This window comes from Enhydra lutris, unplaced genomic scaffold (assembly GCF_002288905.1).
Source record: "Enhydra lutris kenyoni isolate GAN:26980312 unplaced genomic scaffold, ASM228890v2 scaffoldscaffold3, whole genome shotgun sequence".
In the NCBI taxonomy this organism is placed as follows: domain Eukaryota; kingdom Metazoa; phylum Chordata; class Mammalia; order Carnivora; family Mustelidae; genus Enhydra; species Enhydra lutris.
In genome coordinates this window covers 49,019,218-49,043,938 of record NW_019154087.1, presented here as the reverse complement: position 1 = coordinate 49,043,938, position 24,721 = coordinate 49,019,218, and the positions used below count along the sequence as shown (strand labels likewise).

Genomic DNA, 24,721 nt, shown 5'->3' with positions numbered 1-24,721 from the left:
AAATCTGAAAATACTTTAGATTTAAGTTGGGTAACTCATATCATAGGACAAAACAGATATGTCCCTATAAAGGATGAAATATTCATCTTATAATTTTAAATAATGTGTTTTCATCTCAACAAAAAGATATGCTTTTAGGAAACATTTGTTATGTTCAGACAAAAGACAACAAGTTATTTTTCATTCTTTAGCTAGTTACATATCTTTAAAATTTAGAAAATGACCTGGCTTCTTAAATCAATTTCTCCAATGACCAAATCCAAAGCTCTTGCTGTGTTAAAAATAACAACAACAACAACAACAACAAAAGCTGGCTTTATAAACTCTTGGACAGCAGAAAATTTTTAATAATATAAATAATAAAATCCCTAGTCAAGGGGCGCCTGGGTGGCTCAGTGGGTTAAAGCCGCTGCCTTCGGCTCAGGTCATGATCCCAGGGTCCTGGGATCGAGCCCCGCATCGGGCTCTCTGCTCAGCGGGGAGCCTGCTTCTCTTCCTCTCTCTCTGCCTGCCTCTCTGCCTACTTGTGATCTCTGTCTGTCAAATAAATAAATAAAATCTTTAAAAAAAAATAAAAATAAAAAAATAAAATCCCTAGTCAAAAACAGTGTAATAAGAAAAAGTCTTCAATGAAGCCAAATTAAGCTGTATTAGAAAACATAAGATAACTGTTAAAATTTAAATATTAGCAAATGGTAAAAATGGCAAATATTTTTCTTCCACACGTAATTAGCTTTCTTAGGTCTGAAAGTAAGCACAACAGATGGCCATGGAAGAAAGCATACAATCCATGTCTTCAGTCTAACTTCAGCCCATTCCATCTATATTCCCTTTCCTGACAGACTGGGCACCATGATAATCAATCTGCCAGCTTTCGCTTTGTCCTGAATCCACCTTACAGGAGCCCCAGGCATGCCTAGAGCTAAATGACAGTTGAGAGAGGATGACCCAAGATGGGTGGTGAATGCTAATTTTAGGAATAGCAGCAAGGAGAATTTCCCATGTAACATTTTCCACCAGAAGTTTAGAAATTCACCAGACTACAGCTAATAAGACAAACTATAATATACCTGACGATTTGAGAGAAAGAATGTTAGTGAAAACCAATATTTTGCTTTTATAATGTCTATGAGATAGCTTCACTTTATCTAATACATTTTAAATAACACTCTAAAGAGAAATTCTTTTTTTGAAAGGGGAAACCCTTAGTCAATCTCCATACTCTATTGCACTAAACTTTATGTAAAAAGGTATAAGGCATGATGAATACAGCTGGAAAGTCACAGTATCCCAAAAATATTTTTGGGAGTCCAAAGCAAAAATAAGATTGTCCTCACTATTATCATCATGGCATCCAATTATCAAACATTAATATGGTTAGCAAAATTATTCAAAATTACTCATGATTTAGCAGCACCTTTTTATTGAGCCCACCTCTTAGAAACAAACCTTTTGTATACATAAGTTCTCAAATTATAACCAGGTCATACATGTCAATGGAAAAATTAACATGACAAACTCCTATCACTCTGGTGATGTGTGCTGTTGATGTAGTGATGTTAGCTTTTCTTTACTGAGAATCAATATTAATAAATAGTGTGGCTCTTAAATACTTTTGAGGCCACAATCTTCTTTCTCTAGATATGGAGAAGCTAACTACAGTGTTGCATGCACTGAGACTTAACCAAAGTTGATTCATCAAGGGTTCCTTTTGAAGGTATGTGGAAAGGAAGTGTGAAGCCCTGCCTGAGTTTCTACCATTATAATTCTCCAATGCCACACAAGGATATAAACCTATAAACAAGGATATAACCTAAACTGAGCATGGGCACAGCAAAATAAATCCAGAGACCTTTATCAGCAGGTGAAAATAGGATATTGAAAGAACCCTAGAGGTTTAGGTAAAAACCTCAGCACACTTACCAGCTGCCTAAATTTGGCCAAGTCCACAAAATTATCTGAGCTTTAGCTTAATAATTCATGGTATGCAAATAAAAATCATTGTTTTGATTATCAGGCAGATGTATTGTGAGATTCAAAAAGCTAACGGGATAAAGAAGATGTGGTATATACACATCATGGAATACTATTTAGCCATGAGAATGAGATCATGCCATTTGTAACAACACAGATGGACTGAGAGGGAATAATGCCAAATGGAATAAGGCAGACAGAGAAAGACCATATGAATTCACTTAGAGGTGGAATTTCAGAAACAAAACTAACAAACACAAAAATCCAGACTCTTAAATTCAGAGAACAATCTGGTGGTTGTGGGGGTGGGGCAGAGATGGGTAAAGTAGATAAAGGGGATTAAGAGTCCACTTAATGTACTGAATAATGTGCAGAATTGTTGAGTTGAATCATTTTATTGTACACCTGAAACTCATAAAACTAGTTATGAACACTGAGTTATGTATAGAATTGTTGAGCACTGAGTAAGATATAGAATTGTTGAATCACTTTGTTGTACCCCTGAAACTAGTAGAGTACTGTATGTTAATTATACTTTAATAAATAAATAAGCAAAGAGATAACGCACATGAAATTGCTTGGGAAAGCTATGATAATAAAAGGTATCAGTTTACCTAATTACTCACTATCACTTCCCTATTACTCTAGGAAGGGTAAGCTCCACAGTCTTATATTGGCAAATGGCACACCACAAATTATGCTGGCAAGTGTCCGTATGTATACATGAACATACTGCATACTGGAATCATGGTCTTCATGGAGTTAGTGTACCAAAACACAAGAGTAACAGCATTCTTTTCCCAGAGTCATCTAATCTTTTCATCTTGTCTACTGGGGCACTTGTGTGTACCAATCATGAAATCTTGACATCTTGAAAATTACATATATGTTTCTATACTGAGTTAAGGAACATGGCAAAGCTCTGGAAATGTGTATGTACAGTTGCTGAGAGTACCTGGAACCACTGCTTTGCAAACAAGTTAATGAGAGTAACTCTCAACTTATGTATACTAATCTGTAAGATAATATCTGGAAACAAGATTGTTTTAATCAACATTAAGTAACACTAAGGAAACCATGATATAGCAGGTACCTTATTCATTTACATATTTCATTCACTTTAAGAGGAAGAATATGAATAAAGTATATAGATAAAATAAATGCAAGTCCTACTGGAATACAAGTAATAAAAACTGCTTCAAAATACACTTCTAATTGAGAACCATGCAATATTCTAATTTATTTTAATAGATCCAGTGTTATGATAAAACTAAAACACTGTGCTACATTAAGAGTATTTATATACATATTACATATATGCTCATAGATGAAAACAATTTGTCATTAGTAGCAAATCTGTATTATAACATTCTTTTATAGAACTGCATTAAAGTCAAAGCAGTTGCTGATAAGGTTAACCACACTTCTGTGCTTAAATTGCAGTACTTAAAGAAAGCACCAAGATCTTGTCCTCCCAGGGCACCTGAGTGGCTCAGTCATTAAGCATCTGCCTTCAGCTTGGGTCATGATCCCAGGGTCCTGGGATCGAGCCCCACATTGGGCTCTCTGCTTGGTGGGAAGCCGGCTTCTCCCTCTCCCACTCCCCCTGCTTGTGTTCCCTCTCTGGCTGTCTCTCTCTGTCAAATAAATAAATAAAATCTTAAAAAAAAAAAAAAAAGATCCTGCCCTCCCTACATGTAGCCAGGTTATTATCTATTATCAGCTGTGGTCTGCCCCTACACACACACACATGCGCGCGCGCATGCACACACACACACACACACACACACACACACACTTGTTCTCCTATTTCATTTAACTGAAGTTAGTTGGAAAAGATACGGAGGCAATGTAGATAAAACGGTCTTCAAATTATACTCTACTACTTCAGCTGATGCTAATCTTAATTCTGGAACGGCCTAGATCTCACTCAAGCAAATTCATATACGTTCAAAGATTTTGTTAGATTATCAGAAATTATCATATGTTATATACAATTATCATGTTGTATATATGTGTTATATACATGTTATCATATGTTATATACATATATATATACATATATATGTATATATACAATATACATTGGCCTAAAACCTAAGTTTATCAGCTGTATTAAACATTTTAATAGAACAACTTCTTATAGAGAGAAAATAGTATAATGAAAGAAAATTGTATGGCCATGAGATTATTGGACTTGTCCTATATATAAATACCATATGGTCACAATTTTTTTTGAAAAATAGAATATATTTAATAGACATGTTATAATTATGATACCCATTTAGACCTTTGTTAGTTTTTTCTTGGAGAGTTTGAAAAAATTCAGAATTTTCACACATTTATATAATCTTTTCTAATTAACATAACAGAATTGACATAACTGATTTGAAAGTGAGTTTTCAACTGTAAACTATGTAAAATATATGACAGCTATGCTCATTTAAAATTTAAAAATTCTGCTTCAAAAATAATAACAATCTAAACTTATTTATAGTTTGCTTCAATTTTGTTCCAAAAGGACAATCTTTATAAAACTATAATTCTGTTATAATGTTGTGTTTTTCTCCTAAGGAGATAGGTATGACAAAATAGAGATGGAGCTAAGGATAGGATGGGGAAGGGAGAGGTATAGAGACAAGGTCAAGAACAGAGAGAGAGACAGAGAGGGGATTACTATCACATAATACCTTCGTAGAGCACAGGAATGAGGGAGCGAGGACAAAATGGAAAATGGTTAAATTTTAAGATCAAAATCAGAAGTTAACAAATCAAGATCTCTTACCCTGAAAAACTCTTTGGTGGATCCAGAGTCTAATGTCCCATAAGCAATTTCTGTTTGCTTAGAAAGATCCTCAGCACTTTCGATGGGAGATACCATCCTCTCTACAGTCAGGAAGGCAGCTAAGTTAGCCGTGTAGGAGGAGATTATGATCAGGGTAAAGAACCACCACACACCTCCAACAATGCGCCCAGAGAGGGATCTAATAACAAGTATGAGATGGATTTGTAAAGTCAAATGAATGACCTAGTAAAAAAATCCAAGTTAGCAATATTATGCAAATATTGACTTATATGGGACTATTTAACTTGATACTTTTTAATATATCTGCTAGTTAATAAAACTGGAAATCGTTAAGCATTCTGGGTAAGTAGTCTAGATTAGCTAGATATAATGAGCTACCCAGAGGCCAAAACTTCAGATTCCTCAGATTCTTTCAAAGTTATAATGCCCAAATTATCTATGGTATGAAATTTCACAATGAAGCAATTTTAAGAAATATGCAAATAATCCAGCCAATGCCCATCCTACTATCCATTCATGACATAAGTAAACACGAAAAAGAGAATTTAACATCACTTGTAAAACTCACAATTATTTTGACAAACAAAATCAAATATTAAAAATAAAAGAATGTGCACCATAGGTGAAGTTGAAACCCTCCCTTTAATTCAGACAATGAAGTTCCAAAACCCTCTAAAAGGTCCAAAATTTCACTGGTTTTTTGTGTGTGCAAAAACGTAGGTTTTTGATATGGTGCAGAATAGAAAATGGGGAACAATGATACAACAAACAAAGGGATGACACAAAATATAATTCTTAATGAATAAAAATCTGAGGCTTCCTGGCATGGACTGCTACCACCCTGTTCCTCTGTGCTTCCTGCTTAGGAAAAAAAGACAACTCAAGGAAAACAAAATTAGACATTTAAACATTTGTCAAGATACAAATTCCTGATTTGTAATATAATAAAATAATAATATCTCTTTGACCATAAATTCATATGTAAAATACTTTTGAAAGCTTAATAGATCCCTAATAACTTACTTTAAACCCTAGGGAGATAAATATAGATATGTAGATATGGAAATTGATACATAACATAATAACTTTGCTATGTCTAACAATTAAATTTGCTACAGTGAAAAGGTAATATTTCTAAAAATCTAAATTACAAACGTTTGATAATTTATGGCCTAAAACAGACCTCCTGACATTTAACAGTAAGGAATACACCTTTGTAGAATAAATTATTCTAGCAGTCAAAAAAAAAGTGAGCTTATTTAAAAATAAAGATTTTTAAGAATATCTATTGCTAAAAGAGAGAGTGACAAGTGATGAAAAAATATAACTAAGAGCCTTTATTACAGACTCTGAGAGATGCAAAGAATTAAATAAATATGACAGAATGGAAAAAATGAACTACTCTCTCATGGATAGGGTATTAAATACATTTTAAATTTAAGAAACCTCTTGTGTAGACACAGCCACTCTCAAAATGTTCGCTATTCCATAACAATGGAAAGCATAATCAAAGGGTATGTATTCCATATTTAAGAGGGCAGCTCAAATCCCTTAAAACAAAAATGTCTTCTTAGTAATTGCTTTGACACTATAAACTGCATGGTAATTGGCAATGTATTTCAGAATCGTTTTTATAAGTAATTCTGTTCCATTTATAAACACAAGATAGGTTGTTCTCTATTCCAGTGCTTAGGTCAGATTTAATGAGTTTAAATATACCAATTTATTTGAAGTTTGACAAGTTATCTCAATAAATTTATTAAACTTATACTTCATTCAAAACAGAAAATTCTTGAGCAATTTATTATTCATTTGTAATTGTTTTCAAAGGATCACTTAATGTTTCTGAAAGAGTTCCTAAGAAATTTTATGCAGGGGGCAATTCAATTTATGTCTTATGGTGACAGACAAAAATGGTTTCTCTAATTAAAAACAAACCTTTACTTCTTTGAATCTGGATTAAAAGAGCAAATAAACAGATATGCTACCAATTCCTTCTTTTTTATTCTACCATTTCTTTTAAATCTATATTAAATAACTGTTTTAAGAATGACATTTTTATTCATTGGAATCCTTTTGAGATATTAGGGAAAAAAAACAGAGGCAAGCAAGAAAATAAAAATCAACTTTATAGCATTTTACGCTCACACTTTCTGTGGTTCTAGGCTTCAGAAAACTACAGTAAACATATTCTAAACCTAATTTCAGGAAAAAGACCAATTCAGGTTAATGAATAATTTATGATTAAAATTTAAATGTTCTATTAATATTAATAATATATTTCCATACCATGTTTTACTTGAAAAGATGTGATAAATATCTTTCAAAATATTTAAAGAATATCTCAAAATGATCAGTGCATTTCATGAATCATCATCATCATCATTATTATCATCATCATCATCATCATCATTATTAGATACTACATTTCTCTATTCTTCTTTCCCATCATCATCATTATTATTAGATACTATGTTTCTCTATTCTTCTTTCCTAAGCTGGAGTAACCATCATTGCATTATAAAAAAAAGATAGTTTGGTTTGTTTTAAAAATCATTAAATTTGCCAGTATTATGCAGTATTTTCAATATTTAAATGCACATATAATATGGAATGAAAGATATGTACACTTAAAATTTTTTAGCAAAGCAAATTTTGCTCATATATATATTCTGTAGCAAAAAATAAATCAATTGATAACAAGGAAAAATATACTATCTAAAATCTATTTAGTGTACCAGGAAATAAAAATTATTCCATGTGAAATTGTAGTAAGTCATGTAGTAAGTCATGACTCATGAATGAAATCATGAGCACAGATAAAAGGGCATATTTTACAAAACAGGCTTTTTGAAAATTAGTAGTTGTCTGTTTGTCATGGTGGACCCTAGGGTAACACATATTTTTAAATGTGCTCTATGCTACAATTCCTTTAAATATGTTTTCTGTTCCTTGACAAGCACTGGACACCAAAACAACTAACTTCAGAGCCAGGAGCCATGAGGAATAAGGCAAACAAATCTAAGGATCCATCTATAGGAACCCAGATCAATATATCCTACTTTATATTGAACCTTACACACTTCTCCTTACTAAATCAAAAGGCAGAGCATAGTTTATGTTACCCTAGGGTAATTGTGTTTTATCTCAGGATTAAAGTTACACTATACTTCTTACCAAAGATGAATAATTTTATTATTATTTATGGACCAGAATATTCTCTGAGAGCCCCATTTGGTTAATATTTTCTCCCTCATTATTAGAAACTTCTCTTTATGTCTCTAACTTAAATCAGATAAATGTAGAGATAAAACTATGACTCTTCGTATTTTGTAGGAGGTCATCATATTTATGTATATTATTATATATAACATTATTATATATTTCTATATTATTCTACACTGTATATATTAAAATTATTATACACATATGCCATGCAAATACCATTGGCATATTTTTAATTCAGGGCAGTTCCATAAAGAAGTCAAAAGGAATCTATGGAATTAAGATTGTTTAGGTTCAAATAATTTATAACAATGTGTCCTACTAGCAGAGAGTCATTAATAATTTCTGCATACATGATATATTTAATTTATCTCACTGGGTGGAGTATACAAAAAAAGACTACGAAAGATACAAATTTTTGAGTTTTTTGAAATTAATCAGTTATCTCCAAAGTGCTCAGAAACTAACAACGAAATAGTATTAGAAAAATCATCCCCTTTATTAGTTATTAAGATATCCCATAGAATCAAAGGAAAGTAATCAAACCTAGATTAAAATGTGTCAGTAGACCATAATTTAGCCTTCAAATGTGAAAGAATCATACTAGAAAAATCATGGTTTATTCTTCCGAAGAGCCAGATATGGCTATCCTTCTTATTCATGTAGTAACATGAACAAAGGCAAAATGTATTTTGTGAGATATTCATTGTATTTAGGTATTTTAGAGCAGTACCTAATATATCATAATGAGACTAGATGCAGAAATGTATTCCATTATCTGTGTGTATTACTACTGAATATAGCGAAGCTGCAATGAATCAACCACCATTATTACCAACCATGTACTTCTAAATACTTGGAAAATATCTTATAAGACATCCCCTTAATTCAGCAACCTAACCTTTTAAAAAAAAAAAAAAACAAACTTATAATCTCTCTCTGATACCATCTGCATGAGCTAATAATGAGAAAATAAAAGAGATGGGATGTGTGCCAATGAAGTTCTGTAAACAAGTTGTTGCTTTTGTAGTTAATAAGTGATGTTGCCCATTTTCCCATATACAGATCTGTGGATCAACACACAGATGACTGTAAAATGAGAATATGCAGCAAAAACACGGTACCCCTCCAAGAAGGCATGGAATGATAGGAACCTTATGCATTTTATAGCCTCTCCATGGTGTGTATAATTTCACCAGGAAATACAAGATCAACATTCAAAGAACATTGCTCGAATATTTCACAGACTTATGCCGACAGTAAGAGTCTGTCCTGAAGAGTCTTAAACTGCTTGGACAGGTAGTCAGCGGCTGTTTTCTTCTTTATAGTGAATTCATAAACACCATGAATATCCACTTGAGACCTAAAATGCACAAAGTTGAAGCAGGTGAGTAACCAACCTTGGCGAAATATCGCATCCTTGCTGCATAAAGGCACCCAAGGAAAACCAGAGACTATTAAAAATCCCAAATTCATTAGTTGATTCACTACTTTGTGTTTCTCTTCCATCTTCAAACTCCTCAGTGTGCCACTCGTAGGGGCTAAATCTGCTGACCAGGAATAAAACTACACTGACCCCAATGTAGGCAAAAACAATGCACATCCAGATCTCATAGGCTAAAGGATCAAGAAATGAAAACACTCCTGGTTTGGACTTCTGAGGCTTCTTGATCATGATAGATATCCCGAGGCTCATAAAGGGCTTTGAGAAGTCAATCACCTCTTCTCTCACAAGGGTAATAGTTAATGGAGCAATTGCAATGTCAGCTTTCTGTAAGGAAAACAAATGAAAGTAATAGTACCCAAAGTCATGGTCTGAAAGGAATCATCGTTACATTAGTGGATCAAAAGGGAAGAAAAGGAAATCAGGGAAATGTCAATAATTATTTCCTTGGCAGAGTCCCAATAAAGAATAAACAAAAAAGCAATTTGTTACCCAAATATCCCTCCTCTTTATAAATACGCAGTATGCCCGTCTGACTCAACTATGATAATTACATCTCTACACTGAATTTATGCCTTTGGTGCCTTTGAGCAATGTATATGGTTCATATGCTTCAAGACAGATCAAATGTCTGTCTCATTTAGTGTGTGGGTGTGCTTCTGAGGTTAGCCTTAATTTTCAGATGTTCACAAGGCAAAAAGATAGTATTCTTCAGTAATGTGGGAAACTAACAACCTCAGATAGAGGTACTTTGCAGGGAAGTGGGGAATTCTGTCAACAAGAGTTCAAACTGAATGACTTTATTTGGGAGAAAAGCTATACTTACCCCATATACAAGTTCTCCAACCATCCCATTCCAAATTTTCGTGTCAGCATCCCTGGCCCCATACTTGCCATCCCCAACAATTGTCAACTTGTACTTGAACCCACAATGTTTGGCGATTTCGGCAGCCAAGTCAACACAGTAGCCCTCATAGCGCTCATTGCCTTCAAGCATTTCATGATTTTTCTTCATCATAACATATGGAGATTCCTATATGGAAAGACAGTTCTTTCATTGATTTAAAAAAAAATAGCTGTGTTAACTACTTTCACTGATTCAAGTCTTCTGGTTTAATTATTACCTGGTAGCCAGAGAAACTGTAGAATATGAATGGTGGAAAATATCAGCAGAAAAATATTGAGCATAATACCTTTGAGAAAAAAGGTCCTCAAATGCCTAACATTATATTTCATTAATATGACTTGTATCTAGCCATAACAAAGTAAACAAGAAACTCAAAAGCACAAACTGTTGACATGTCCCCTTGTCATGTTTGTAAACTCCTAGAGTGTAGATAGGAATAATGTTGCTCAACATCTGTTTTATTCAACTCCAGATCCACCACACTCTTATTCTAGGTTAGGGTCATGCCGAGTTCCAGCATTCACCCAAAACCCTATGTATTGCTGCTTTAAGGATAAGGTTCATGTGGAAATCATGTTGATAGTCAGTAATGGATAGACTAAAGAATCATTGCCATAGTGACATACTGAGGCTACCCTCTCAGATTTCATGTCTCACTTCATCTATAAGATAGAATATCCTAGAATAACATTACAAGGATGGAAAGTAGCTTCCCCCTGTAAACACAAGAAAAATGAAGTATGAAAATGATTCAACATAGCCCAATATTCTCTACTGGAAAGTGTCATCAAGCATATTTGAGAGTTCAGTGAAATAGTCCCCCTTGATGCGTGATTACCAAAAGCCCTCACATGTCAGAGCTTATACTTTTTAAGGTATTTCCAAATGCCAATCAATGTTTCTATTCAAATCTCTTATTAGCTGATTTTTTCAGCTATATTTTCACCTATATTTTTCTTCTCAATATCGTTAGAATAATGAATCCCACAATTTTACTATACCACAGCTCAGCAAAATAAAATACAATTGTTTTGTCGCAAAATCATGTACTATTAGTGAAGCCCTTCCCCCCCATCTCTATTTCACCAACGGCTTGTCACGATGATCTGCATCTACCTCCATCTCTCCAGAGCCTAGATGATCAAGATTCAGTTCAATGTTATCTCATTCCCTCAGAACTGGCTGTATCTCAATGACTGTGTGGACATTGGTGGTTAAAAAGAAGAGAAATTATCTTTAAGCAGTTTATCTTATAAGGAAAGAGACTTGCTAACATTATTAATAAATGTGAAGATAGAAGGTACCCAGAATTGCATGGGAAGTGAAAGGTAAAGCACAGGAGGAAACACAAGGAACCCTCTCCCAGACCTTCCCCAGCTGCTCACACTTGTGGACGCACCAGTGTATGAATTTTCTGTCAAGCTAAATTTCAGTATTGAAGAGGATAGCAAATATTTTGAATGCTTTAGCTAATACTTGTGTGGTCCCTTTGACAGAGTAAATATGCTATGCATGATTCAAACAGTGCCAAAGAAGCACTCCATTAGTTATTATCCTAAAACACTAGCAGCAATTCTAGTTGGCAGATATTTTTCATAAGAAGAACTGCAGTAGCATTGGTAGCTAATTACCAAAATTGTAGTGACAACAACAGTCTTATTCTCAAGCCCAGAGGTATCATTTCCAGAAGGGAGCTCGGTAAGGGTAACAACCATTTTGTCCACTTCACTCCAGTATCCAATCTGAAAAAGGTTATAGAAGATAGGCACATGGATAAATGATCTTTCTATTAGCCACACATTGAATTATTTCAAACTCACATATGAATCAAAACTTATATCTTGGAGCACTGGGTGTGGTGCAAGAACAATGAATACTGTTACGCTGAAAATAAATTTAAAAAATTAAAAAAATATATATACATTAACAAAGCTGTGTCTTTTATTTTTGTGACTCTAATACAAATAGAGATTATAAAAACAATGAAACAAAAGCAATTCTTTAAAATGGCTTGTCTTTTCACATTCACTTCTCATACTTTCCAGGGTAATTTGTTTTGGAGTGATCATATGGAAATAGAAATAAAATCCAAGCAATGGAATTTTATCCATAACAGTTAAGAGAAAGGTACTGAATTAAAATATTAATGCATATTTGCACCAGCTATGTTTTGTCTTCTAAACCATAAACTGTCAACGATGGTTTCTTTTTCTTCTCATTAAATCTCTTACACCTTGATCAAAAAACAAAAAAAAACAAAAAATAAAAATAAAAATAAAAACAGTTCTTCTATTCACAGTCATTTGAAGATTACATTTCAGTATTACTTACCAGAAATGAATAGATTAGATTTAGGGAAAAAAATTAAAAATATATCTGTTTCTGGAAGTAGATAAACTCTACCTACGTGAATATCCATTTCCAGGACTTTCTGGAAGAAGAGGTGATGGGTTAGCAAACTCACCTCCTCGCAGAGAGAAAACTGCCTTTAGATCACTAATGATTTACCTTCCGGGGCCCATTGGTTTTGAGTTCCATAATGTTAATTGTATAGTTTATTCTTTTTCCATTTTGGTCAAACTTTATATTTCCCGAGAGACCTTCAACCTGAACCTAATGAGGAAATGGGAAAGGACCACAGTTATCAATTTACTGCAACCGAAGATACAAACTGTACAGATTACTCTCACTGGGCTCAAGTTAAGAAAACTACATTTATAAGATTTCTTTTCACCCTTCAACATACCTCTGTGCAGTTAGGAGATAATATTCACTTTACGTTAAACATAGCCAGGAGACTAACATAGCAGGAAAAAATAGTGTCCACTGTTAAGTCACACTCACAATCATTTTGAGTGACTGACCTGTTTGAGGGCCCTTTCTATTTCTACGCCTTGTCCCCAGGGGACTGCTGGGTTTGCCAGGCAATCTCCTGCATTCCCCCTTCGAGAGATTTCAATTCTCTGCTTCCGAAGGTTGCGGAAAGCCTCAGTCATCACTTGAACAGCATCATAGGTTAGAGCAGAAGTATACTGAAAAATATCACACACATATCATAAGAATAGGAAAAAATTCAGAGGGTCACAGCACAATGGCCGTCTGGGTTGCAGCTGGCCACCATACAACACCATATCACAGCCCAAGACTTTAGACACCATCCTTCATCTAGCAGTCTAAGAATCTGAGAGGTAAAATGGAATACTAGGACTGTGGAGTATGCTTTTGGCTGGAAGCACTGCCTTTTACATTAGCATTTCAGCTATTTTGGGTGAGACCTTTTATAATAATAGCACTTTTCTTTTTAAACCAATTCCCTAGTTAGAGAATCCCTTTATGGTCTGCTTTGGGTATAAAGGAAATTATCAAATTTACAAACAAATATCCCTCCTCCTATGTGGGATTCATTTGGCAATAGGGAAAGAATATTGATGAGTTTAAGTCTCTAAGTCTACCTCAGTGATGTTCACATAGATCTGCAATAGTCATGAAATATCCATTTTTAAGATCCCCTATGTGGTTATGGTAATCGAAAAGAAGAACCAACAAATTTCATAATTTCTATGCCCCCTTCATGGTTCAACAGTCTATGATAAAATAACATTGGTTCCAAACTTACGGTATTCAGATCCCAATGGGAAAATAGGATTATTACAGGAGGCTGGGGGCCAAGCAGAAAAAAAGAGCATATCTGAGGGCACTAAGCACTGTCAGTGGCTGGATAGGTATTATTACATACATGGATATATACCGCCATCTATCAAATGTATCATGCTGCTATTGTTAATGACAAATCACATTTTAACATAATAGCTTTAATGAACACTTAGGAAATTTCTGTAACTGAGTATTTTTCAATCTGTGAGTAACAAAAGTACAGTGAAGCTGGTAAAAAATGCAACATCGTACTAATTTTGAGACACCCTAAAATTCTTGACCACAAATCCAAAACGAGCACTTAGTATTTCCAAGTCCTCCTCCTTCTTTCTTTAGTAACTTAGTTCTTCCACTCTCAAAAATGATTATTTTATACCTCCTCTTTTCTTCTCATAATACCTACAGCTCTGCACACTTCTCTTTCTCTGAATTCCTGCTGATTATCTTGCCTACACGTCACCAAAAAAATAGAAGCCTTCAGACAGAAACCTTTTACCTTTCAACCACAAAACTGCCACGATCACATTCTCTCTGTTTCCCTCCTGAGCTGACAGCAATGAAGGTGGCCATGCTTCTACATAAGGACAGCCGCTCCCAACAGCGCACGGATACAGTCCCTCGGATCTTTCTAAGGACATTTCATCTACAATTACAACCTCAATATCCTGCATCAGCCTTTTTTCTCTCTCTACTGGATCATCTTTATTAGCACTTCAAATGCTTTGATATCTCCTACCACAAATAAAGAGATAGATGATGATAAATGATAGATACAGATGACAGATAGATGACAGATGGGTAGGTAGGTAGATAGATGAGAGAGATAGAAAGAAAGATCAATCAGTAGATAGGTAAATAGATAGATATAGATAGATAGATGATAGCTACAATAACTGCTTCTTAGGTTTATATCTCCTTCCAATACCAACCCATCCTTTTTTTTCTGTTTCCTTCATTAAAAAATTTAAGAGGCATTTTCTAAACTTGCCATTCCACATCAATCCTCTTCTCTCTCTCTTGAGGTGGTCTCGCTCAGTTCATGGCTTTAAATTACATGTATGTGCTCAAACATTACTTCCTCAATGATGCTCTTCCTGCCCAGCATGGACTCGATCACTCCTCTTCACGTGACCTTATTTATTTCTTCATAGTCTCTACCAGTATCTGAATATCTTGTTCATGAATTCTTTCTTTCTCTATTTCATCTCTCTTCCCCACTGGAATATTTACTCTGGGGAAGTAGAAAACTCATCTTACACCACTGAATTCTCAGATACCAGGGCAGGGCCAGATACATTAAAAAAGACCTAGGAAGGAAGGAAAGAATGTAGGCAGGGAAGTCAGAGATCTTGATATTGGACACTCTCTTTACAGGATTCATGTTCTCTTCCAGTGTAGTGAAAAGGTTATAAGCAGATAATCACAATATGTCTATCATAGTGTTATAAATCAATCTGGTGGTAGATAAATGTCAGATTTATCCTCTTAATATGAGAGATATTACAATAAGGCAAATGAAAAGTAGTTCATGTTGTATGAATCATCCCCTCCATGTATCCAGAAATTTCTTAAGCCTCCGTTTTTCTAATACCAAAATGGCAGTGTGAGGTTATCATTCATTTAATCGTTGTATGTATTAGTTTAATTGAATCTCTTTCATTTGACCATATGAATGAGTCAAATTTGATGGGAAAGTTGGCAAGAAGAAGAAAAAGAGAAAATGATTTTGAGGCCATGAGCCCTGTGACTGAGTGTAGTAAACTGTAAAAAGATATTCATATTTACCTCTAAGTTTTCTTCCTTATTTCTTCTCTTGTGATACCACTTAAACAATGTCATTACAGGCCTATATAGGATTCCTCTACGTATTTAGATTATCTCCTGGATGGATGCACTTGAGGTTCCCACAAATATCTCAACTAGACAGATCTAAGTAAAACCCATCACCATTTTTTCCAAAAAATCTCAACCTTTTTCTCCAAACTATATCTGAGAAATTAGCAAAATATAGTATGTGTCAGATCCATCCATATTTAGAAACAACCCACATTTCTGACTATAAAGAATCCTTAAAACCTGTACTTTCTGCCTTAAGAAAGTATAATGCAGCCATTAAAAAGTGATGCTAATAAAGGTTATATAACAATATGAATAATGTCAATTATAAAATTAGTGAAAACATTATTACAACTAAATTTTAAAAATACCTTCTTCATTGATTAATGAGAATGGTAAAAAAAATGGTAATATCTCTTCACAAATAAGGGAAAGAAAAATAAACAAAATGGTTATAATAATAGAGAGGAAGCAAACATGATTATATTTCTTTTCTAAGTATTCTAGAATATTCATGTACTGTTTTCTTAGGAAAAAGACATTGTTTTGAATCCTATTTACTTAGGAAAATATCTGGAGAAATAAGATTACATATTAGATTTATCCACCTTACATAGATGCTTATTTCTATTCTCCTAGAGAAAAAAATTGGTTAATTTGCTTTCCTATACAGTAATTAGTTCATTGCCAATGTAATTTTTAAAATAAAGTCTAGGTCACTGAATAGGAAACAGAGCCTAAATTAAATAAATTGGATATTTAAAAAAGAAGTATTGCAATGCACATTAAAAAGTTACGATAATAGTGAAAAGCCAAAATCTTCATTGGGTCAGCCTGCTCACATTACTATGAGAAATCTATCAAGCCATCTGCTAAATGTTTTAGAGGTCTATAAATGTTGGCAAACTACATTAAAAAATAAGATTAGGTTGAATGAACTAAAAGCACTGAGGTTCATGCGGCCTGTTAACAATTATGATTCGGATCATGAGCATGCTAAGAAGAAAAATCCTTTCAACCTTTTTCAAATGCTCAAATTTAATCAAGTCTCCAGCCCATTATTGTTTTAAATTAAAAGTCACAATCATAAAAACACAATTCTGGATGGAGAGAAAATAAACAGACACTATATCCAGAGTTCCTCTTTGTTTATGTTCTACATATGTGGCTCATTTATTTTTCCTAAACAAATATATTCATATTTTTGATTGGAGAGTTAGATATTTCAGTTCTACCATTCCCTAAACTAGATGTAAATTAACTTGAAGGGAACATGATGAAATGTAACTATCTCCTTCTTTGAAAACAAATGTATCATCTCTGTCCTGGTGTTTATGTTCTGTGAAATCCCTCAGCTGAGTTGGAAATTTATAATTCAGTGGGGGACCATTATGTTTTGCGGTGCTGTATCACAATCGCATCCTATCCACACTTTAAGAAGAAATCTGGGAAAACGTTTTTATGGTCCATTTTCCAAATGTACTTTTTATTCCATTTTAAATGTATGTTTATTGAGACCTATTTTTCAAATACAAAATGAAATATGCATTTTAAACATGTTTGTTAAACCCAATAGTCATCAGACATTATTCAATAATACATTACTGTAATCACTGAAACCAGAAATCAGTATTCTGACAGCCAACAAAAACAGGGAATGGAGAAGTTCTATGTACACTTAGGATTTAATGAACATACAAAAAGGATAAATAGACTATAACATAACATTTTATGGGTCATTATTATGATAGCACCTATGCTTAAACATCTGCACTGTGCTAAAATAAAAGATATTCAAAGAAAAAGTACTAGACTTTACATGTTATAAAAGTGCTAAAAACTTACTATGAATAACTACTTTCAAATTCTCCTTGACATTTGAAATTGAAACGTATATGGTTTAGAAAGTATTGAATATATCACCAGAAGGCAGGGCCCAAGCCCTGATTTTATCATTTACTGCTCAATTGCCTTGGGTAAGATAAAGTGTTTTTTATCAATGAAAATAGTGTTTCTTATCAACGAAATAAGTAAAACAATGCTTCTTCTATGTCATAGTAGCATTGGAAAAGTTGGTGAGGAAAAAAGAATTCATGTCGACTAACCTGAGCTGGGTGGTTTCCTCATGAGCCCTTTTTTAAAAATTCTATGCAACAAATATTTTTACTCCAGTTTTATAGATAAAGATTCTAAGTTAACAGATTATATTTTGCTCAGGGTAAAAAAAAAAATTAAGATGGAGTTTGAGTCCAGATCTCTGTGTTTCTGTGGCAATGACGGTGACCAACCATCTTGGTTTGTCAGGTACTATCCCTGTTTTACACAGCAAATCTGCAGTCCCAGGAAACTCCTCAGTGTCGCACACAGGGACAGTGGATGCTTGTTTGGCAAAGACCACATCAAATGAGTACGGTTAGAGGAAATGAGAAGCCAGGTGACCTATAAAGTATGTCCCAAAATACAAATTATTAACCAGCATGTTTGCTTTCTTTTTTCCTTTTATTACTATCTAACCTGATATATAAAACTAGTTTGTTTTGCTGTTTTGAAAACCACTATCCTAATCTACAAGAATCTGTGAACCCATAAATTCAGAAACTGATTCTCACATTGCCATATTAAAGGCTGTAAGAAATCCTGTAGTGACAATTCCAGTTTAGCTTTGTCTGAAGAACATCCATTGTCCAAACAAATTACCATTTTAAAAATTTCCTTAATACCAATTACTTTTCATAAAAAATAATGTTCTGTGTAACAACCTTGGGCTGTTAAAGGTCTTATGGCCTGATAAATTGTATATACTCATTTTTTAAATTATATCACTTGGGGCGCCTGAGTGGCTCAGTCAGTTAAGCAACTGCCTTTGGCTCAGGTCATGATCCCGGAGTCCCAGGAACGAGTCCTGCATCAGGCTCCCAACTCCATCAGTGTCTGCTACTCCCCTGACCTTCTCCCCTCTCATGCTCTCTCTTGCTGTCTCTCTCTCTCTCTCTCTCAAGTAAATAAATAAAATCTTTAAAAAAATAAAAAAATAAAATTTTATCACTTATTTGATTAAAGTTCTTTTTTTTAAGATTTTATTTATTTATTTGACAGAGAGAGAGATCACAGGTAGGCAGAGGAAGGCAGAGAGAGAGGGGAAGCAGGCTCCCCACTGAGCAGAGAGCCCCATGTGGGGCTCGATCCGAAGACCCTGAGATCATGACCTGAGCCGAAGGCAGAGGCCTAACCCACTGAGCCATCCAGGTGCCCCTGATTAAAGTTCTTATATGCTGAATGATATGTCCCTAAAGAATCTCACAATATAATTCTCAATTTCTTCATTTTATCAAGTTATCAAAATGGTCAAAAATGATGAGTTCTAGGAAAAATAAGTAAACCTATAAGAAAAGCTTTAGAAAGTCTCCCTTTCTTTCTCCTTTCTTTCTTTCTTTCTTTCTTTCTTTCTTTCTTGATTCTGGGCAATGATTAAGATCAACTAGAGCCGTTAAAAAAAAAAAACAGTATTGGTAAATACATTATACATTTAAGTTCATTTGCTTGTCTTAATTTTAAATTTAATTGGAGTCCACCCTCTGGAAAAGAAGTGTCTGTGATAAGGCTGTTTAAGACTTGCTGAATGTGTGCCCTTCGAAACTTCACCACACAAAGTCACAGGATCTTCACAGAAACTCAACATCGATGGAGCAACAGAAACTCTCATTCATTGCTAGTGACAATGCAAAATGGTACAGCCACTTTGGGAGACAATTTGGCAGTTTCTTGAAAACTAAACATACTCTCACCATATGATCCAACAATTGTACTACTTGGTATTTACCCAAAGGAGTTCAAATCATACATCCACTCAAAAACCATCGCACATATATTTGAGGTAGCTTTATTCATACTGCTGAAACTCGGAAGCAACCAGGATGTCCTTCCTTCAGTAAGTGAACGGTACATCCAGGTAACGGAATATGATGGGCTATTATCAGGGCTTAAAAAGAGTGAGCTACAAAACCATGAAAAGACATAGAGGAACCTTGTATGTATATTACTAAGTGAAAAAAAGCAAATCTAAAAAGACTACATACTGATGATTCTAACTCTATGCATTCTGGAAAAGGCAAAACAATAGAGACAGTAAAAAAGATTCTGTGTTTGCTATGAGCAAGAGGAGAGATGAATAAGCAGAACAGAGATTTTTAGAGTAGTGAAAATATTCAGTATGAGACTATAATGATGGGAGAATGTTATTGTACATTTGTCCCAAACTATAGGATGTACACTAAGAGTGAACCATAATGTAAAATATGGACTTTGGGTAATCATGATGTCAATGAAGATTCATCAGTTCTAACAAATGAATCACTCTGGTGAGTGAAGCAGATATTGGAGGAGGTTGTGCTTGGGGTGGGAGGCAGAGATATACAGAAATTCTTTTTTTGCTCAGTGTTGTGGTGAACCTTAAACTGCTCTAAAAAAGTTAAATTGTAACTACAAAGTAAAAATAAAATCAACATCTAGTAAGCACAGAGTTTCAAGGGTGAGAAAACTAGGTCTGTTGGAAAGAAATCAAATTTAACATCCTTTATTATTCTTTTTGAGTAGTAAAAATAATTTTTAAGCCCCTGTGAAGAAATACTCTTCATGTAAAAGGAATACATTAAAACAACATATTTTACCTGAATTATTCAGATGGGCTACTGACCCTGACTGAGTGGTGCTTAAGGATAAAGACTTTTACATTCTGAAATTTTGGGTTCATGTAAGCACTCAAAAGTTTCAGATAAAACTAATTAGATTTATCACGATGGAAAAAAGATACTCAAATGAAAACATTGTCTGGTTTGATTCACCCGTCAGTGCCAGGGAGAGACTTTCTTAGAGACAGATCTTTTATTTTGTTGGTTGCATAAATTTCTCCCAGACTTTCTCCACTTCTAGAAATCTCCTAACAAAGTGGAAGTTCCTCATCTTTTTTAATCCAGGGAAAATAAACAAATATGTTCCAAGATATTTTAGGGTTTGATTTTGATATTTGGAGTGGAGAGATGACTGCCTGCAAGTCATTACAATTTTTGAGAGACAGAAGAACCATGTGAGAAATCATAGATTCAGCAAAAATTAGAAGTATTAGTGTATGTTTTATTAAGTGTCAAATTAGCACTTTACATAATCATGGCATTAGATGTTTGAGATAAATCTTATACATTGACTAAACTTATTCCCTCTACAGATGAAGAAATGTGGAAATGAGATGAATCAGATATCCTGCAGTAGTATTACAGATAGTAGTGATGCCTTTTTACTTTTAATGCTCTAACATATGTTTAAATATTTTTTCAATTATTTTTAACAAAAATTTTACCAATATCATAATTTTACTTCATTTTTAAAATCATTTTTTTTATTCTTTAAAATATTTTACTTACTTATCTGAGAGAAAGAGAGAGCGCATGCTCAAGAGAGAACACAAGCAGTGGGAGGGAGGAGCAGCAGAGGGAGAGGGAGAAGCAGGCTTCCTGCTGAGCAGGGAGACCAACATGGGACTGGATCTCAGGATCCTGGGATCACGACCTGAGACCAAGGCAGACACTTAACCGACTGAGCTACCCAGGTGCCCCCAATATCAAAATTTTAATTTACGGGCTTATTTCAACCATTTACATACTTTTCAAGCCATGGAATATAAGAAACAAAACACATCAAGCCTCTAGGCTATTGTGTGGCAAAATAATATTAGGAGTAGGGGATGCCAATGTGTCAGCAGTGGTTTTGGTCAGTTAAAATGTTCAAGAAGCAGAATTAATTCTATTAAGCCACTAGGGTACTATATAATGCATGGTGCTAATTACTGAACTGAAAAAGATTATGCTATTTTCAGACAGGCCTAATAACTCTCTTAGGGCAGCAATTAAGAAAGTTTGAGTCTGTGCTTTAAGTCCTTTCCTGACTGAAATGAGATTCTGGTGGGAAAACCATTATTTAAAGGGCCACGAAAAGGTCAGTCATGGTCACGTATTATTGTTGAATACCTTAACATCAGCAGAATATCACGGATGCAGAAGTTGAACCAAGGTTCAGATTGCTGATGTAACCAGGCCGAATGGATAGCTATCAACTTACAAGTTGTTGAAGACACCGAAACACTGAAAATCTATCTAAAAATAGAAGTATTTCTAAATTATTTTTGAGAGAGTGCCAAATCATCTTTATTATCTGCCTCTTTCAAAACTTTTTTTTTTTTTTTTTTTTTAAGGAAGGTAAAATAGTCACTAATTGTCCATTTAAATCTAGGTGCCATAATGGTTTTGGTCTGATGATTGTCAAGTAAAATATCACTACTTTTATGCCAGGGCTGAATAAAAGGCCAAAACAAATATTAGTGCAGAAATTTTAGCCAAAGTTCACAGAAATGATAATTACTTTTTTTTTTCTTTCTCAGTGATTATTTTCAAAGGGTTTCTTTATATTTTTCATTTCAACAAATATCTATTATGTGTCTACTGTGTGTAAAGCACTGTAGGACACTGGGGTCAGGAAGACACAAATGATGCAGACTGCCTTTCAGAGTCTTGTTTTTAACCCACAAATATCTTTCAACCGAATTTATATCACTATATAATAAACGAATGGTTAGGATTGCTGCAATAGTTTTTTCATTTACAAATAAAGAAATCCGAAAGACTCAGCAATTGTAACAAACCCATTCATTTCCCTCCTTCCTGGGGCCATCGCCACAGTTAAGACAACCAGTTACTGGTTGTCTTACTCGGCTGCCTGGATTATTCGTGGTATCTTCCTAAAAGCTCACCTGCCATCAGGTGCAAACCCTACAATCTATTGTCAGCAGACAGTGTTGCAGAAGAGAGTAACCAGGAATCTTTCCGTATCAAAACTCTCCTCTGGTGGTTCCTTAATGCTCTCAGACTGGAACTGTCATTTCTCTGACACTTAGAACAGTGCCAGCTTATAGAGTAAAAACTCAATAGATAGGCATTGAATGGATAAATGCATTGATAAATGAATAAATGAATGAACGTTGCCTGAAATTAGCAAATTGGTGAACCAGATGTAAAATCTCTGTACCATGACTTTAGAGTAATTTTTTGTACAGAGTATAAGAATTAAGAAATTGAACATTATTAACATATTTCTTGGTTATTAAAATATGCAAAATATTGAAATATTTATATTTTACTTGTATTTATTGAATAAGGATGATTTTAACTAAGAAACTATCAAAGATTTGTTAATTTCTGGAGAAGACTAAAAGTTTAAAACAATCATTAATTTAATATTCCCACAACTTGAAATACTTTATATTATCTCCCAAGCCTAACCACAGGGAGAATTTCATGTACTGAATTGCATTTTTGCAGGTTTTTATGCCTATAACCTAAGTTTTTATTTTGGTGACAATAAAACATGACTTAAATTATCAGGCTATGTACCTGGTACAGTCAATGACCCAAAAGACAATATAGAAAGAAATAATCTCATTAGGAAATATTCTTGCTTTCCTTTCTTAAACAGATCATATATAGAAGATAATGCTATTTTTTTATTAGAAAATACTGTATCATTACCCCAAGTAGTTTTTCTTCCTTTTTTCTGCTCATGGAGCAGAAAAAATCATGAAAGCCCTGTCCAGTGATTCCTATCTTTTACATCTGCTGACATTAGAAGAGACTTATCTCTTGGTAACTCCCACAAAATGTCCATCTCTCACTCAATCCATATATTTTGAATTTTTACGGCAGAAAACGAAACAAAACAAACAGAAGAAAAAGTACAGTTTCCTGACACTGTCATGCCCTTGTACCACTTTGAATCAGTGTACATTCTCTTTCTCCAACACCCTCCTATAATTTTTCTCCTGCTCAACCACATGAAAAGCCCTGCTGAGACACCCCACCCCTGGAGAGCCCTCCTTAACATCCTTTCTCCCATACTGTCCTAATCATATGTGGAGAGCTGGCATATTTTACATGCTTCATTCTCTGTTTTGCTTATTTGCTTACTGACATGTTAGTCTCCTCCATTAGACTGGGGATTTTCAAAGAGTCTTTTTTGTTTTGGGGGGAGCTTGTTTTTGTTTTTACTTTTGTTTTTGTTTTTAAGTGCTACAGCAGGAAGGGAGTAAGCTCCCAGCAGAGTGAAATCTGGAGCTAGGTTTTGGTGAAATTGTTAACAGAATGCATTGCTAAAAATCTCCCAGGCCCCAAATTTGCCTTGCATTTTGATACATGACCCATGCACTTCAATAATGATATGACTTCCATGAGAATATAGTCAACTCATTTTGCTCTCATCCCTCTCATAGTAGACAGCAGTGGTAGGAACACGGTGACTAATCGAGTATTCAAAAGGAGCACTTTAGTTCTATTTGGGGATGAATGCCACATGCAATCTTCATCAGAGAGCTTTAAAGGCACCATCTTGGAATGAATGGAAGCCTGCAATTCCACAGAATGAGAGCAGCAGGCGGAGACACACCCTGAGCACAGGTGGAGACATACCCTGACATCAATGAAAAGACTAGATGTCCATTTGTCTTCTTATCAGCTTTGCTACCTGAAGGTACCCCCACAAACCCACAGTACTCTTATAAACAGTGTACATGGGAATATCAGTGAAGGTCACCAAACAAAGTCACCTAGTTTTGAGAAAAAAAAATAACTTTGGGTTATTCTTTAACATTCTATGAGATGGTTTCTTGAATTTAACTTGTAATTAACAGGATCCATTCACATATCCGAAAATAGAGAATTCAACGCTTTCAATCCTTACCTAGGACCAGTCTCATAGCCAGACACAAATTTAAAGCCAAAAATCCATATCTGTTTTTTCTTTTCATTAGGTGCAGAAAACAACCACAAAATCTCTG

At 34.4% G+C, this 24,721-nt stretch overlaps 1 protein-coding gene across 2 annotated transcripts in view; it reads right to left on the bottom strand.

Annotated features, from left to right (window-relative positions):
* The window catches only part of LOC111153762 (glutamate ionotropic receptor AMPA type subunit 2), a 151,709-nt gene that overhangs the window by 28,909 nt on the left and 98,079 nt on the right, over positions 1-24,721 (bottom strand). For both annotated transcript variants that reach the window (XM_022512987.1, XM_022512997.1), the window contains exons 7-12: positions 13,221-13,388; positions 12,865-12,969; positions 11,988-12,098; positions 10,276-10,482; positions 9,406-9,776; positions 4,760-4,958 (exon numbers count right to left, since the gene is read on the bottom strand). In XM_022512987.1, coding sequence (XP_022368695.1) covers positions 4,760-4,958; positions 9,406-9,776; positions 10,276-10,482; positions 11,988-12,098; positions 12,865-12,969; positions 13,221-13,388 — 1,161 coding nt within the window. The remainder of the gene's footprint in view (positions 1-4,759; positions 4,959-9,405; positions 9,777-10,275; positions 10,483-11,987; positions 12,099-12,864; positions 12,970-13,220; positions 13,389-24,721) is intronic.